At 42.9% G+C, this 17,722-nt stretch overlaps 2 protein-coding genes across 4 annotated transcripts in view; one reads left to right on the top strand and one right to left on the bottom strand.

The window, feature by feature from the left end:
* Positions 1-211: 211 nt before the first annotated feature.
* il4r.1 (interleukin 4 receptor, tandem duplicate 1) lies at positions 212-10,543 on the bottom strand. The gene is made up of 9 exons (XM_061814426.1): positions 10,414-10,543; positions 8,191-8,299; positions 7,968-8,116; positions 7,692-7,834; positions 7,424-7,601; positions 6,229-6,322; positions 6,067-6,145; positions 5,894-5,967; positions 212-4,277 (listed from the first exon to the last, which is right to left on the bottom strand). The coding sequence occupies exons 1-9, from the start codon at positions 10,466-10,468 to the stop codon at positions 1,964-1,966; spliced, it is 3,195 nt and encodes a 1,064-aa protein (XP_061670410.1). The 5' UTR covers positions 10,469-10,543; the 3' UTR covers positions 212-1,963.
* Positions 10,544-10,557: 14 nt separating this feature from the next.
* smyd3 (SET and MYND domain containing 3) overlaps positions 10,558-17,722 on the top strand; it is a 68,072-nt gene continuing 60,907 nt past the window's right edge. For all 3 annotated transcript variants that reach the window (XM_061814429.1, XM_061814428.1, XM_061814427.1), the window contains exons 1-2: positions 10,558-10,665; positions 10,992-11,263. In XM_061814429.1, coding sequence (XP_061670413.1) covers positions 10,663-10,665; positions 10,992-11,263 — 275 coding nt within the window. In that variant the 5' untranslated portion in view covers positions 10,558-10,662. The remainder of the gene's footprint in view (positions 10,666-10,991; positions 11,264-17,722) is intronic.

Here is a 17,722-nt window from a genome sequence, read left to right as displayed (position 1 = left end):
TTTTTTCTTGTAGTTCAGGTTTTGGATCATTAGATTCTACAGATGTACCTAATGAGGTTTGCATTAGACTTCATCCATAGGAAGCCCAGTAATAATGAGTTCTGTTGAATTTCAATCACAAGCTAATATTATTAGCCAACTGACATGTTTCCATTATTATTATTGTGGTAGCTATAGGGACAAAAAAAAAAAAAAATCAACATCATTATTAATAAATATTTTTATTGACACGTTGACGGGGATTCGTCCATATCCAAAACAACATCAACACAACTGACCGTGATAGGAAAACTATCTAACCTTTTAACTCGACCAGTTATCGTTTTATTGACAATTCGAGAACAGATTTATGCAGAAAGTGTTCAGCTGAGTTCCACAAGGATGTGTGGCTCATGGGTGAAGGAAGAACCCACCTCATTTTAGTGCAGGACCAACATTTTTCATATATTCTTGGGAAGGAGATCTACACTCTAGTCTATCACATCACAACATAATAGTGCCATGTTTCTAATAATTATAATAATAAGATTTATATACAGTACAGGGAGTCCTCGGGGTAAAACGGTCTAGACCTAAAAGGTTTCGACTTTACAACGCCTGTCCCCCGGCCGCCATTTTGTCTAGCTAATGTGCATAGTGCTCGTCCGTGTTTGTGCCCCGGGAGTATATTTGCATTTTTCGCCCTCCTTTTCAGACATTATGACCCCAAAATCTTTTATCAATGCTTCTGCAGCCCAAAGACAATTCATGACCATGGAAAGGAAGGTTAAAATCATGAAAAGATCGCTACAGAGCTAGGCTTCAGTCGGTCGACAAATGTGGTGACAATTATTAAAGACAAAGGCCGTATTTTAGCGCACGTGAAGGGTTCCGTTCCTATGTCGGATACAGTGATCGCAAAACAATGTGATACTTGTCGAGATGGAGCGGATGGAGGACCAGGTTCCTTGGCAATAGCTAAGCACAGCCTCCCCTTCTCCGTCCACCTCTCAGCGGTACATCATCTTGTTTATTTCAATATATTTGTTTTATTTACATGAAGTATTTTGACGTCAATTCTGAAATTCGAGTTACATTCCCAGCATAGGAACGGAACTGGTTCGTAACCCGAGGACTCCCTGTAGTGCCTTACAATCGATACTAGGACATTCGTGGCTGAACGCCAACCTGATGAAAAATATACATTCAAAATCCTCTGTTTTCAACAAATCCATTATTAAAAGTGCTTCTGGTAGTTGTGAATGCAAACTTATTGTACAAAGCTAGAAATGCACGAGCTTCTCTGATGAGATCATAAATGCATTAGTTCCAAGCCATACAATTTTTGTTTTAGCTGCTCTAAGTAATCATTTCATTTTGAAGAGGAACATAGACACCATTGGCAAAAGGGCGATGCGGGCATCAGGGGCTACGCTACTACTCGTACATTGAACATGTTCAGTCGACACCGGTGCTACTGGACCTGAAGGTTCTCCGGCCATTATTGGTGATGGAGTATCCAAAACCCGCTTCAAGTCATTTTTTTTTTTTTAGACACATTTCTCTTCTGCCAACTTGATATCAGACTACTTCGACAAGGAATCAAAATCTTTGTAGTTGCCCTCCACTGGAAGACGGTCCGATTTCAGGTTCAGAGTGTTCACCTTTTGTCTTGGGAATTTTCCCAAAGCTTTTCCAAGTCTGTTTTGGTCATGTTACTTGGCATTATTTCCTTAAACCCGGAAAGGCTCGGAAGATTGCAGGAACGCAGGCGCAGCCTTCATCCCCTATACTGGCATCTTTTAACGGAGTCTCTAAAAACGTACCTGGTCGTTATTTTCACCGGTTTTAGGACCCAAACCTGATGATCAGGCTGCTTCTGAATACCCCAAAACATCCAGCAGTCAGCATTGACCGGAAGACAGTGGTTTAAGCTTGAAGGTATGCAGTAACAGCTTTTAGTTGCATCTTCCAAAGATTTAACTCAAACATTTTCCGATTCTTCTTTCACGCCACTTCTCTGGTTTGCAAGCTTCATGCCCATCTCCTTCTTCAAACACGGAATCCTTTGATAGTTGTCATCCACCGGAAGAGCGTTTAGTAAGCTTCCAAGGACGCAGGTGGAACCATCGGCTTTAGTTGCACCGTTGATTGGATTTTTTACATCTTCCTCCAGGTTCTCCTTTTCACCACTTTTTTGCTTTCCAAACTGATTATCAGAATTGTCCCATAAACCTTGAAAGGTTTGGTATTTATTATCTACAGGAACACTGGGGTTTGAGCTCGCAAGGTTGCTGCTATACCCTTTACAAACATCTTCAAAGGAGTTTTCAGAAGTCCCCCGCAAATCTTCTGTCTTGCCACCGTTCTGCTGTCCAAATTGACTACCAGAGAGCTCCCTTAAACCCGGAAACGTTTCTTTGCCGACAGCCACTGTAAGACAGCGGTCCGATCTTGCATGTACATGGTTATCGTCTTGAGTGACGTCTTCCAAGTAATTTTCTAAAACCTTCTCCAAGTCTTCTTTGTTGTCACCGATCTGCTCCCCAAACGGATTTTCAGAGTGCTCCCTTAAATCTTGAAATGCTTTGTGGTTGTCATCTACTGGACAATTGTAGTTTGATCTTGAAGGCATGCAGATATCACCTTCAGTGAAATCATCAAAGGATTTTTCTAAACCCTTATCCAGCCCTTGTTTTTTCACACTTTTCACCGATCCAAACGTGTCATCGGAAAGCTCTTTTAAACCTTGAAAAACTTCGTAGCCGTCAACCATCAGAAGACAGCATTTTGAGCTTGCAGGTATGTCGTTGTTGCCTTTAGTGGCATCTTTTGCGGAAATTTCTAAAACTTTGTCTGGCTCTTGTTTTTTAACACTTTTCTGCTCTCCAAACTGGTTTTGAGAGAGATCCCTAAAACCCTGAAAAGCTTGGTAGCTGTCATCAATTGGAAAACTGTTGTTTGAGCTTGCAGGGGTGCTGTTATTGTCTTTAGTTGCATCTTTTGCAGAAATTTCTGAAACCTTGTCCAGCTTTTGTTTTTTAACACTTTTCTGCTCTCCAAACTGGTTTTGAGAGAGATCCCCAAAACCCTGAAAAGCTTGGTAGTTGTCATCAATTGGAAAACTGAAGTTTGAGCTTGCAGGTATGTCGTTGTTGCCTTTAGTGGCATCTTTTGCGGAAATTTCTAAAACTTTGTCTGGCTCTTGTTTTTTAACACTTTTCTGCTCTTCAAACTGGCATTGAGAGAGGTCCCTAAAACCCCGAAAAGCTTGGTAGTTGTCATCACTTGGAAAACTGTGGTTTGAGCTCGCAGGTATGCCGTTATTGCCTTTAGTGGCATCTTTTGCGGACATTTCTAAAACCTTGTCCGGGTCTCGTTTTTTAACACTTTTCTCTTCAAAGTGACAGTCAGAGAGGTCCCCGAAGTCCCGAAATTCTTGGTGGTTGTCATTGATTGCAAAACTGTGGTTAGAGCTTACAGGTATGCAGTTCTTGCCTTGAGCGGCATCTTCTAAGGAATTTTCCAAAACTTTTTTACCACCACTTTTCTGCTCTTTGTATTGATGACCAGAGAGTTCGCTTAAAACCTGAAAGGATTGGTAGTTATCATCCACTAGAAAGCTTGCAGGGATGCAGGTGTGACCTTCAGCCTCCTTTGTGGCATCTTCCCATTTGCTACAAGCCCCTCGAGACATCTCTTGACAGTGCTCATGTTCAGCCGCCACTCTGGATTCAGCATTTCCAGAGAGGCCTGTGTTGCTGCAGCTGAATGACGCATCTGCGTTTTCACCATCTGAAAACCTCCCAGAGTCTCTGTTGCACTGCCGGCTAGACGTGCCACTCAGTGTGTAGGAAGCGACCAAGGTTGGGAACATGTTTTCTTCACAAGCTGACCCTCGCTGGTCGGCGGTTGACATGCCACCAGTCTCTTGGTAGCTGCAGTTGCACGGCATTTCTGGCTGGGCGTGACCCTCAAGATTGTCATTCATTACCTGCGTTGGACATGTCGGCCTGATAAAGGAATATTTAACTGTATTTTCCAATGCCGAATGTTGCTCGCTACTGGAGGGACTGGGTTGTGTCGACAAGACACTGGTGGGTTTGTTGGAGTCTTTTAGGAGATGGTCTGTCGATATCGGGATGATGTTCATCAAGGCTTTGTTGAGTGCCTCTTGGACACCCGCAATGACGTCTGAAGCTTCCGTACAAGCGTAACTGAGAGAAGGTAGATCGCTACTGATTCCACTACTTTGAAGGAGACTCTCAGTGCTGCTGTCAATTAGGGAACCTTTTGACCTGCAACAGAATGACCAATTATTAGAAATGTCCTCGAGAATTATACAAGAAATCAGAGGTATGAGGAGTCATATTTGTGTAAGTCATAAGGGTCGAGTCTTAACCTTCAGGGTTGAAACAGGTTTTGGAAAAAATGAAGTCAAATCAAGTCCACACAAGATTCCAAGCTAGATGATTACTTGGGTTGATCATGTCATAATTCAAATCATACAATCTTGCTGAGTCCCAATATACAATGTATTGTATACGCACATAAGCCACTTTGCATTTAGTATTTGAAGTTGTGGTAATTGGCGGAAATGTTCTTTCCCCCCCCCCCCACACGCTTTCAACTCTGCGATTTATGCAGTGATGCAGCTAATTTGTGCATCTTTTCTAACGGCCGCAAGCGGGCACCTGAGCGGAAAAGGTAAGAATGAGACCGGTGGAATATATGTGCCAAGGAAGTGACTTTTACCGGCCCCGTTAGCGCTGCGCTACCGTGTTGCTGCTGTGTCAGTGATATTTACCATTAAGTTTTATTTTAACCGGCCCTGTTAGCATTAGCGCGGTACTAGCGTTATTGCTCCCTTTAGCACAGCACTAGCATTAGCATTATCGCGACAGCGCTAGCGTTAAACTTTCTGTGCACCGTATTTGTAAATATCTCACGTTTCAATGTGGGCACTTGCGGCTTTTACACAGCTGCAGCGTATGTATGTACCAAATGGTATTTCCTTTACAAATGTACTCGGTGAGGGTTATAACCAGGTGCGCTCTGTAGGCCGGGTATTGCGGTAAGTTTGATATTGTAGTTGTGTCGCTTATCTTTGAGTGGCAAATCATGCACGTTGAAATTCTCTAAATTCTCTCTATCAAAATCATAATAGTTCAATCCAAATGTAAATGTCTTCGCAGATCCTGGCACGGCATTTTCTTCACGAGGAGCCCTCTGTACTCCACATCGTAGCACACTGGTAGATTGCCAGGGTTGGGCACGGCTCATACAAACAACTTTTCTTTCAAAAACAAAATACTGCCTTGCCTCATGAAGCTCACTCCGTCCACTTTGTAATATTCCGGGTCACTGTGGGAAGCAAAAGTAGAACGTGTCCGGGGACCTACGGCAGAAACTTGTACAGAAGCGCCGCCCAATCACGAACGCATTTTCTTATACATTGGTCACAACTTTCTACCAGTAAATGTTGTAAGTTTATACAACACAGGCTATTTTGACTTCTGCACTTTATCTACGACATTTGGGCAGAAAAGTACAGGGCCTGTATGAACTGCACTCTCAGTTGGTTTCCTTAAAAGTCCAGATGTGCCGACTATACAAGCTAACCTCAATGTCATGGAATGACCAGGACAAACATTTTTTTATAGATCAGAAATTAGAGTCCAGCCCAACCCCGTATAAAAAAAAAAAAGCAGGTGCAATGTCTCATGGCATCTCCTTTAAAAACTGTGCCAAACAAATCATGAGAGTGACTCTCGTCACCGCCAAACGGGTCAAAATGCTCGCTTCTTCTTGTAACTTTCTGAAGTATTTTTGCCATGTTACACCAACAACCCTCTGAGGTTGTTTTTGAAGAAAAAGTGTTCTTAAAAGCTTGACTAAATCTTTTGTCACTAACCATCGTTTCAGGTCATCCGGGTTGAGGCTCTCAACATAGATCGATGAGATGACGGGCGGCGTAGGCTTCAAAACCTGCAGCATAGAAAAACAATTAAACAGAACTGCATCAACTGTTTGACTTCAAAGTGAATCTTAATGAAGACACCCATGGAGCACCGTCAAATATCTCACCTCTTCTTCACTTGGATTTATGTCAAGAAGTTTGGAATTTTGATAGTCGCTGACGGAGTCCCAGTACTTGGCTCTGCACCTACAAAGGATGACACGCATGAACACTTCCACATACATTATAATGGGGGGGGGGGGAATCAAATAATCTGCTTTGTGACTTACTTCACGTAGCTGACGTATGCCACGATGCTGATTGTGATGGCGACGAGACTGAGGCTAATTATGTTGATCATTAAGAGCCTCTCACGGGATGCCGCTGTTAAAGTTAAAAGGTACTGCGTCAGTTGTGGTTTCTTGTCAGACTGGAACATTCAAATATCGTAATTCCCGGCCTACAGCGCGCACCTGGTTATAAGCCTCACCCAGTACATTTGCAAAGGAAATACCATTTGGTACACACATAGGCCGCATCTGTGTAAAAGCTGCAAGTGCCCACATTGAAACAAGATATTTACAAAGACGGTACACTTAGTTTAATGCTAGTGCCGCCATGCTAACGCTAACGCCACCGCGCTAACAGGGCCGGTTAAAAAAAAAAACTTACCGGTAAAAATCACTGATACACGGCAGTAATACGCCAGTGCAGCGCTAATAGGGCCGGACCTATAAAAGTCACTTCCTCTGCACATATATTCCACCGGTCTCACTCTTACGTTTTCTGTTCGAGTCCCCCCCTTACGGCCATTAGAAAAAAATGCACAAATTAGCCGCGTGTGGAAAAAAGTTGCGGCTCATAGGCCAGAAATTACGGTACTTTCCCCTCCCACTGAGTTCTTTAAAGTAATGCAACATACCCACCGTGGTGCATTGAAATAAGAGACGCAAGATGTCGTTCTGGCAATTTTTCGCTTTGACTTGGGAGTTCGAGATATGAGCGCTGTGCAACTTAACAATCAGCAGTGTTGTTGCACATTTATCAAAAATAAAGACGCTTCTAGCTATTTCTTGCCACTCCCAACTCAAATTTACTAAAACTTCCACACAACTTTGACTTAAATGATTCTATTTGAATACTGACAGTATTAAAAAATGCTATAGATGGGAGTTGAAACACTTTAAGGAACAGAAGATGAAACAGAAACGGTGAGACCCGCAATTAGGGATTTACTAATATTCATAAAACCGCCATATTTTGAAATTCAGCGCCTAGGAAAGACTCTGATAATACAGATGCTGGATCATTTTTGCAGGTCTTAAGGATCATTTTCTGTCGTAGTTTGACCAAAATTTGGGGGAACCTCTTTAGGTCTGGTTTTGATAAAACTGAACTGAGCAGTAAAGTTGCAACAGAGTACGTTGGTAATATCAGTGCTTAATTCTCCCAGCGTTTTTTTTTTTGGACACGGTCAAAACTTACGGGTTATAAATTCGTACTCCTTGCTGGGCTCGCTCGGTGGGCTCTCCCAAGACATTAGGCTTTGCACTCTGACGACATAAGTCGTACTCGGCTTCAAGTGGGCACCGAGTATTTCCGTAGTGGCACACAAGTCACACTGCGGTGTCTCCACAAGTGGTGCTTTAAGTACTTTGGTCACCTGGCAGAAGTGAAAACAATGTCAAAATATTTCATTATGTTTCAACCTCCAAGGACAATATAAAGTGAGCAAATGAGCACTTTTCTTGACCTCCTTGCTATCTCCTTTTTGGCGGTAAGTCAAATGTGTGATTATGTTATTTCCTATAACGCCTTTGTGGTTCGTCCTCCAAAAGACTCGAAAATTCCCGTTGGTCTCATTCACCGAGACCATGGTTGGGGTTTGCGGTTTAACTGGAAAAGGAAAAAAAAAAAAACATGCCTTAAAAAGAAAAACTTGAAGTTAAATCATCAGCATGTCATCAAATCTTGCAAGAGGGTAGCACTCGTGAGAGGAAAGAGATGGTTTGTGATGTGTTGAACTCACAGCTGTGTTTCACACTTATATTTTTGGACTCAACATATTCGCCAGCTCTCCGGACAAACGCCGTATGGTTCTCGCCAAATACCAAAATCATACTGACGGAGCAGCAACATTTTCCGCTCGCGCACTGCACGGCAAGACAGGAGCTCTCACTGTGCACGGAAAAACAAATGACGATAAAATGAATCATCATTAGCTGGTCCAAAGTCATTTGTGCAGGACTCACCCATATCCATCGAGACTCCACAGAGTCACATTGTAGTCGGTGCAGTTTGGAGCATCAAAGAAACAAGACATCAGACCCTCATTGTCGTTGGTGCAATCGAGATTCACTCCTGTTAAAATAGATTGACGACGAGTTGTTTTCACAGATGTCACATTTTCTTGCTGAATTACCCACACACCAGTGCGCACCGCCATTTAAAGGGGAAATCCAGTGCTTTGCATGAACAGTGTATCCAATAGGTCATGTCATATGTACTCTATTATGTCAATGTGACGTTAAATCCGTCTTCCCGATCAACCGATTCTGCTATTTCTTCATCAGATGAGGATAAATCCGAGAAATCGGGGCGGGGCATAATGGTGTCTCCATGTAATCGAGCGTTTGGACCGGCACTTAACAAGTCACGTGCGCCCATGTAGATCATGTGACTCGCGAAAATGGCAGCGCCCCTGAAAATTCGGAATTGTCGATAAAAATCTTCTCAAAACACTCTTACATGAGAACGGATTTAACATCACATTGTCAAAATAGGGTACATATTACATGACCTATTGGATACATTGTTAATGTAAACCACTGGATTTCCCCTTTAACCTCTCTACCTAACGCCTACCAGTGTGGAAGTCTCCGGAATGGTCACGGTTACAGTGTGTGTTTTTGTGTTTTCCGGGCGTCTCGGGACTCAAGTACACAAGAGAGGACTTGCTAACCATCAGGGAGCCTTCTTGTGACTTTTCTTCTGACGTTTTTTCAACAATTCTCGGCAATTCGCTAAAGCTTTCTCCAGAGTTGCTCGTCAGCGCCCTCTTCAAAGCCTCGCGGTACGCAAGTCCTGCTGCGTAAGCGGGGACATCGTCTAACGCAGCGGTGTCAAATTCATTTTTGTCACCGGCCTTATTGTAGTTATGGCTTCTGTCAACATTGTCTTTTATATGACAGTTTGAAATCTTGATCGTCTTTAACAAGAATCATAGCAGTCAACGCATGATTTGCCTTCGCAGGCCACATAAAATCCTGTAGTGGGCCGGATCTGGCGCGAGTTTGACACCTGTGGTCTAACGCATCCGACGAAAGACTTTGGACGTTCTGCGGCTCTGTGCTTCATGGAGACTTGGCTTTGTGGACGATTGCCCGATGCTGCTGTCACGCTGCCCGGTTTCAACCTCCACCGTGCAAATGTGTCGCTGAGCTAACCTAACGGGCTTAATCGCCAAGCTAACAAGATTCATCAAAACTCTTTTTAGAAGGCCGACATTACAGTTAAGATCCTTTTTTCTTAGTCACTTGAAAGATTCGAGAATTTTATGAAATACTGGATTTGTTTATTCTTTTATCTTTCTGCCATTGTCATCAAATTTTAAAAAAATAATAAACATTCCGCTTTGTTTGTGGTGAACTAATATACAGGTTTTACTTTTTGAAAAAAAAAAATAAATAAAAGCAAGAAATGGAGTTTCCCTCGATATTCAAAAAATAATATTCCACTGCTTTTCGTTTTTCGTGTTAGCATACAGGTAAGTTCTCCTCCTTTGTGATTTCTGTCACAAAGAGTAAAAGATCAAGGCACAATACTGCGCCTTTGTTACGCAGTCCCGAGTCCCAACGATGTGTGTATGCCAGGTAGCCTAATAGTCAGTCTGGGGTTGATGTGCTGTCGGTCGTGTCTTCAATATATCCAGTTAGAAACATAATGTCATCCACCTTTCCTACGGTATGAGTAAGGGACCTCAGGGATTGAAAATGGCCGTCGTTCGAGGCAGCACAACGGGTGACGTCACATGTAAACAACCCATAAAAGCAGGTTATTACAGAAAAACAATTAGCGTAACTGCCCATTTAACTGATTGGGACTGGGTGGCAGGATATGTTTTCCTTCCACTTGATGTCACTTCAGAATTCCGTTTCAGCCAAATGTCTAAGATTACCAATTCACTTTTAATTCACTAATTTATAAACAAATACTCCCGAAAGTTGTCATAAGCCTGAACTGTGGAATCTTATAAGTGATGGGGAAAAAATACGGCTGCAGTGTTTCTGCAAAATGTCGTCCTGTGGGCTTCCACTGGCCCCCGAGCCGCGGGTTTGAGACCCATGAATTTCACATTTTGTCCGCGTGAGGCAGTGCATGTTATATTCCCAAAACAAGGCAATATTATATTGCCAGCCCAGGCAAAGTCAACAATCTTCCCATCCCAAGTTGTTCTACATCTATATTTAGAGTACCTGAGAGAGCGACCGAGGCGGCGACGTGTCCCACAACGAGAAGTATGAAAAACATCCTCCACAAAAAAAAAAAAAAACAGGGACTTTCTTCTCTTTTAATCCCAGCAGTCTCGTCCGACGTCGTACCGGCAGAGGACTTTGTCTCCGATATTTGTCTACAATTGTGATCCGATCCGACCAGAACGCGCTGCGAGATTGGCCCGTTTCATGGTGCGGTCAGACTTCCTCATTTAGGAACGCTTTACTGGAATGGTGCGTGTTGGTTCCAGTGAGGTTGACACTCCCATTTCCCCTGAACTACAGTGAACTTGTATAGGCCCGTCGTGTTAAACAGCCGCGACTGTTAACGGCAAAGGCTCTGTGAACTTGCGGGACTCGCACATGAAAGTTATTTTTAGGGTTTACTTTTATGGTTGTGTAAAAATGCACTCAATCGGACTTGTTTTTGCGCGTGTAAAAAGAAAATGTCCCGTGTGATTTATTATTGTTACAATCATGATTTTTTTGGGTTAATAATACTCAAAATATAGTGATTATTATTACACTTTATCGAACTGTTCTGATAATCATTTGAACAGGTAAACGTCCAGGCAGCCAGAAAATATGCTGGTGACGTCAGGTCGTCGCCGTCGTGTGACGTCATCGCGTTTGCCTGCTTGCGCGGGATTCCGAACGGTTCGGAACGTATCATGGCGTCCATGTTTGAGCGGTTCGCGAGTCCGGGCAAAGGGAACGGCCTGCGAGCGACGACCGCGATCAAAAGCGGGAAGTTGCTCTTCTCCTCCGAGCCGCTGGCCAGCTGTGTGTCGACAAAAGTGGCCAAAGATGTCTGCCATCGCTGCTTCGTGAGGTTAGAGACGTCCGTTGGGGTCGATGATAGGAGCTCATGTGTTTGAACTGTTTGTAAAAAAAGAAACAAAACCAAACTATTATTGTGGTGTGGCGGATGTTATCATTTTAGCCAGGCATTATCTCGTGTGGTGAGTTTTTATCCACCCCGCCGGCGGTCACTTCCTGCATTTGCCACCTTCCGGCCACTAGATGGCGCCATTTCCTCACCCATAATTCGAAGACACTCGGGAGCTTTGGCTATCGCAGTTTGCTTTTGGATTCAAAGTAAATTCTTATTGTTTAATAGCAATTTATGCGTGTGTTAAAATAAGAGCAAGGAAAAAAATCACGGTTGAATTAATGATGGTCTCGCCTCAATTTACTCACAACACAAGGCGACAAGGGTAGAAAAGTATTAAAATGTACCTTCTGCTGTCTAGTGGGAGAATATTTAATTGTTCTGGCTATCACTATAGATTACTGGCAGAGATGGATGAGAAAAGATAAAACTTTTTATCTTAATAGCAGAATGGATAGGTTTCCAATGACGTCGCTACAGTCCTTTGACCAATCGGATAAATTAACGATCGAAAAAAACTTCACGCTTCACCTTATCACCTGTGTTCTCTGACCTCTGTGACACACAAAATGGCGTAATTGGAAACCTATCCATTGGCAGATTATTATTATTATTTTTTTTAGATTTTAAAAAATGAAGCAAGAAAACAGAACCAACGCAACAATCAAAAGCAGTTGCCTCGAATCAACTTTTCCATATGACTATGACCTGGATGACTGAAAATCTGCACAGACATAAAAAAAAAAAAATAGTCACATCTTTTGGATGGCACATTTGTATTAAGTGATAAAAAACTTGGACGATTATCCAATTTACTAACAACTTGTAATAAAAAAATAATTTTAGGACGGAGTAAATCAAATTGGACATTTGGCTCTCCCAGTTCCAACCTTCAAGGTTGGAATCCAGAATCCAACGTTCCTGTGCGGAGTTTGCACGTTGTCCCCGTGCCTCTGTGGGTTTCCTCCAGGCACTCCGGTTTCCTCCCACATCCCAAAAACATGCAACATTAATTGGACACTCGAAATTGCCCCTAGGTGATGATTGTTGAGTGTGACTGTTTGTCTATATGTGCCCTGCGATTGACTGGCAACCAGTTCAGGGTGTACCCCGCCTCCTCCCCGTTGACAGCTGGGATGGGCTCCAGCACTCCCCGTGACCCTCATGAGGATAAGCGGCAAAGAAAATGGATGGATGGATATTTTCCACAGATGTCAATGGGAGTGTAAATACTTATTTTATATCTGTTGGTGACCAGTCCAGTACCCCGCCTCTCACACAAATTCAGATGAGTTAGGCTCCAACTCATCAGCAACCCTAATGAGGACAAGCGCTATCTAAAATGCTTGGATGGATTTTTCACAAATTAGGAGGAAACACCACTCTGTCTTAATACACTCCACTCAGCAGAGTAATGCCAGCCATCAATTTTCTGAGCCGCTTATCCTCACAAGTGTCGCCGGAGTGCTGGAGCCCAGCCCAGCTGTCATCGGGCAGGGGGCGGGCTGCACCCTGAACTGGTTGCCAGCCAATTGCAAGGCACACGGCTCACGATAATTTTTTAAGAGACATCCCAGAATTGGGCTTTTGTCAACTTTGATCAGAGGTGGAGAAACATGCTCAAATTTGGGCAAACTATGGCATCGGTGTTACCAGTAGTATTATGGGAAAAATGAAGGAAATAAATAACACACACTCCTGCGCACACTGGTTTTCAACAATCGACCACAAGCTCGAACACTGATTCTTGACGTTTAATTGCTATATAAAATAACACATTCACCTTCTCACGCATGAAAATAGCGCATAAACAAGAGAAATCAATAATAGGTTGTACCTTGGTGAATTCCATTATACTTGTGTGTGTTTGTGTTGGTCAAGAAATGTGTTCAGGTTGCGTTCATGTTGTTGAGGTAGTGAATAAGTGGTACATCTACATTTGCCTGGCGGGGGGTCACAACCTCTCAAGGCCCGAGTCCACCATTGATTTAATAATTTGGAGAGACATGCAAACTTGAGCTGCAGTCACCAAACAACTGTATGAGTAACACACACACATAGCTGAAGGCAAAGATTAGCTTTTATAGAAGTGAAGTGTGTGTTGTCCTGTTTTCATTAACCTCGCAGAATGACATCGCGATCTGCACAAATATTTGCGTGACTGTGTCTCTTTGCAGCAACAACTGAACGATACGTATTAACGTGAGTGTGTGCGTGCAGTTGGAAGTGTGGGGCATCAAAGCTCCAGTTAATTGCAGACCTCAAAGGCTCGAACGTAAAGTCATGAGTGATGAGTACTAGAAACAAAACACACACACTGGCAGGACTGTAAAAGCCTGAGGTCATCAAACAACTACTAGAGCTTTGATCAGGGTGATAGGGTGGAGGCGGGGGAGCGATTAATCTAGGGATTAAAGAGAGGAAAAAATTCTCAGCGTGATTGGTCCTATTCCTAAAGTCAATGTAACGCATTATTATTGCTAAACGCGTTATTAATGATAAACTGTCTTCAGGACAGCATCGACGCTTGTTTACTCTTGAATTACTGTAAGTCCTGGCCTACGTAGCACACCTGGTTATAAGCCTCACCTAGTACATTTGTAAAGAAAATACCATTTGGTATGTACATATGCTGCAGCTGTGTAAAAGCCGCAAATACCCACATTGAAACGGGCATTGGAACACGTAATATTTACAAAGAAAGACGGTACACAGTGAGTTTAACGCTAGCGCCATTGCGCTGGCGCCACCGTGCTAACTACTTCTTTTCCTCTTGGCTTGTCCCGTCGGGGGTCGCCACAGCGTGTCATTTTACATCTTAGCCTATCTCCTGCATCTTCCTCTCTAACCCCAACTGCCCTCATATCTTCCCTCACAACATCAATCAACCTTTTTTTGGTCTTCCTCTCGCTCATTTGCCTGGCAGCTCCATCCTCAGCAACCTTCCACCAATATACTCACTCTCTCGATTCTGGACATGTCCAAACCATCAAAGTCTGCTCTCTCTAACCTTGTCTCCAAAACATCCAACTGTGTCTATCCCTCTAATGAGCTCATTTCTAATCCTATCCAACCTGTTCACACCAAGCGAGAACGTCAACATCTTCATTTCTGCCACCTCCAGTTCTGCTTCCTGTTGTTTCTTCATCACCACCGTCTCTAATCCGTACATCATGACCACTTTTTTAACTCTTTTTTTTTTTTTTTTTTAACATCACTGTTTTATAAACTTTGCCCTTCATCCTAGCGGATACTCTTCTGTCGCATAGAACACCAAACACCTTCCGCCAAGTGTTCCATCCTGCTTGGACTCGTTTCTTCCCTTCCTTACCACACTCACCATTGCTCTGTATTGTTGATTCCAAGTATTTGAAGTCGTCCACTCTCGCTATCTCTAACCCTCCGCAGCAGTCTAACCTCGTCCGTCAGCCTATCCATTACTAGCGCAAACAGGAAGGGGCTCAGCGCAGAACCCTGATGCAGTCCCAGCTCCACCTTAAATTCTTCTGTCACACCTGCGCCACACTTCACCATTGTTCTGTTGCCCTCATACATGTCCTGTAGTATTCTAACATATTTCTCTGCCACACCAGACTTGCGCGTGCAGTACCACAGTTCCTCTCTTGGTACTCTGTCATAGGCTTTCTCTAGGTCTACAAAGATACAATGTAGCTCCTTCTGACCTCTGTACTTTTCCACGAGCATCCTCAAGGCAAATGATGCATCTGTGGTACTCTTTCTAGGCATGAAACCATACTGTTGCTCGCAGATACTTACTTCTGTCCTGAGTCTAGCCTTCACTACTCTTTCCCATAACTTCATTGCATGGCTCATCAACTTTATTCCCCTATAATGCCCACAGCTCTGAGCATTGCCTTTGTTCTTAAAAAATGGGAACTTGTACACTTTTCCTCCAATATACTGGTAAAAATCACTGAGAAAAAATCACTGAGACACAGCAGTAACAGGCTAGCGTGGCGCTAACAGGGCCGGACCAGTAAAAGTCACTTCCTCAGCACATATATTCCACCGGTCTCACTCTTATCTTTTCCGCTCGAGCGCCCCCTTGCGGCCATTAGGAAAAAATGCACAAATGAGCTGCATCACGGCATAAACCGCAGAGTTGAAAGCGTGTGTAAAAAATCCGCGGCTTAAAGGCCCGGAAATTACAGTAACGTACATGTTTTTGGAATGCGGGAGAATACCGAGATAAAAGCCACGAAATATGGGGAAAAACCTGAAACTTCCACACAGGAATGCCAAAGCTGAATTCCGAATCCCGAACCTCAAAGTTGGGAGGCACAAGCGCGTCAATGTCGATGTGGAAAGTAATCTTTGATCAACCAGCTAATTATAATTGATTAGTCTATCATTCAAAATGATCTTTATTAGTGACTAAATTATACTGCTGGTAAACTTCAACAACCCCCCCCCCCCCCTTCAAAACTTGAGGCTACTGAGTGTCACGTCTTTTTTTGTCCTTGTGTAGATCAGATGTGCAAAGCGTATAATGTTGCTTTTTGATAAAAAAAAAAAAAAATTGGTCTTTTATTTAGACTTTCACTTTGTTCTTCTGCGTTTGTTGTTTTTTGTTTTGCACTCCAGTCCTTTGATTTTACGGCACCAGCAAAGTACCTTTTTATTTGTCATAAGAGTTTGGTAAATGTTTTAACATTTTTAATTGCTGGAAAGGTTAAAGCAGTTCTTTTGAGCCACGTTTAGGCGCAGGAATGATTTTGCAGCGATGCAGCTTGCAGCATTTGTCTATATTTGTAGTCCAAAGACTTGCTCATTCCATACTAAACATTTTCTGCATCCAATTTCGTGGATTCCGCTTACCCGGAGTCACCCTTTGCCTGATCTCACTGTCTGAGTGTGTGTGGATCAAATGAAGCATGCCGATTGCTGCTACGGATGCGCACAAGTCTTGCTATCTTGCAGGAAAAGATGAGAAGAGGGAAATCATGCAAGTTAGCGCTTCTCCTTCCACCTCCCCATCTCCCCATCTCCATCCCTCGTCTCGATTTATTCTCCCATCTGCTTCTTCTGGCTTCCCTCGCTCTTTGGCTGCATTCGCGCCTCGTTCCTTCGACTCATCTGTCCGTCATTTGCATGTACCTTTCCTTTTCTCTAGTGTCACACATAAATTCTTCATGCATGTTTTTTGTCCTCCACTTTTCACAACTATTCTTGCCTCCTGCAATTCGGCACAAACACACGTATTGCATAGCAGTAATTTTAAACTGTTGTCATGGTCATGGAGGAGATAAGTTAGTAGGGGTTGTTAGTGGCATTAATGGAGAGTATTCACCACATGTACTCTACATGCTGTGCGCTACTTGTATTTATACTTAATTGTATTCAGGTCAGGTGATTGACCTGGCCACTGAAGACCGTTCCACTTCTTTTTTTTTGTCTATTTTTGACTTAAAACCTATTTTTGGGCGGCACGGAGGACCAGCTGGTAAAGCGTTGGCCTCACGGTTCTGAGGACACGAGTTCAATCCCGGCCCCGCCTGTGTGGAGTTTGCATGTTTTCTCTGTGCCTGTGTGGGTTTTCTCCGGGCACTCCGTTTTCCTCCCACCTCCCAAAAAGATGCAATAGTAATTGAACACTCTAAATTGCCCCTAGGTGTGATTGTGAGTGTGACTTGTATGTCTCCATTAGCCCCGCGATTTGCTGGCAACCAGTTCAGGGTGTACCCCGCCTCCTGCCCGTTGACAGTTGGGATAGGCTCCGGCACTCCCTGCGACCCTTGTGAGGATAAGCGGCAATGAAAATGGATGGAACCCATTTTTGTTCTTTGGCCTTCAACTCAGTATGAGACTTTGAACTGTTTTAGTGTTTTATTCTTTTTCACATTTCTATTACTGTATTGTTTGAATTGATCCCCCGTTTAGTGTCTACTTTTTGTATGATGTAAAGCACTTTGTGGTCATCCGTGGGAGTTTTGAAGTGCGCTATAAATAAAGTCGAGTTGAGGTCTTTGCCACCCCCCCCCCAAAAAAAAAAGAAAAAAATTCTGCGTTACGTAGTTTGTTTTGAAAATCGTTTGCATTGAAAACCAAATACAATAAACATGATAATGAATAATAAAATAAGAATATAATAATGAAATTAATAAATAAAAATACAATGCCCCGTTGGTTGGGGACCACTGCTTTACTTGATTAAAAGCATTTAAATACAAGGAAATGAAACATTTTAAATGAGGGAAAAAATGAAAATAAAAGTACAATTAAAATAGCATATGGTGCAAGCAATATCGTTGAAAAATGCAAATACTCTCAAAAGCATGAGAAAAAAGAAGTATTTTTAACCTGAATGTAAAAATATTTATACTTGGTGTTGACGTCACTTTTGTTGGCACCTTATTCAATTTGTTTGCTGTTTAATAG

This window comes from Syngnathoides biaculeatus, chromosome 3 (assembly GCF_019802595.1).
Source record: "Syngnathoides biaculeatus isolate LvHL_M chromosome 3, ASM1980259v1, whole genome shotgun sequence".
NCBI classification, from domain to species: domain Eukaryota; kingdom Metazoa; phylum Chordata; class Actinopteri; order Syngnathiformes; family Syngnathidae; genus Syngnathoides; species Syngnathoides biaculeatus.
This window is presented reverse-complemented; position numbering and strand designations above follow the sequence as displayed.

Coding starts and splice junctions, on each gene's coding strand:
- il4r.1 (XM_061814426.1), bottom strand. CDS start 10,468: ATGTTTTTCATACTTCTCGTTGTGGGACACGTCGCCGCCTCGGTCGCT. Junction 8,300..10,413: donor CGCCTCGGTCGCTCTCTCAG/GTACTCTAAATA, acceptor CTATTTTAACAG/GAGTGAATCTCGATTGCACC. Junction 7,835..7,967: donor TATAAGTGTGAAACACAGCT/GTGAGTTCAACA, acceptor TTCCTTTTCCAG/TTAAACCGCAAACCCCAACC.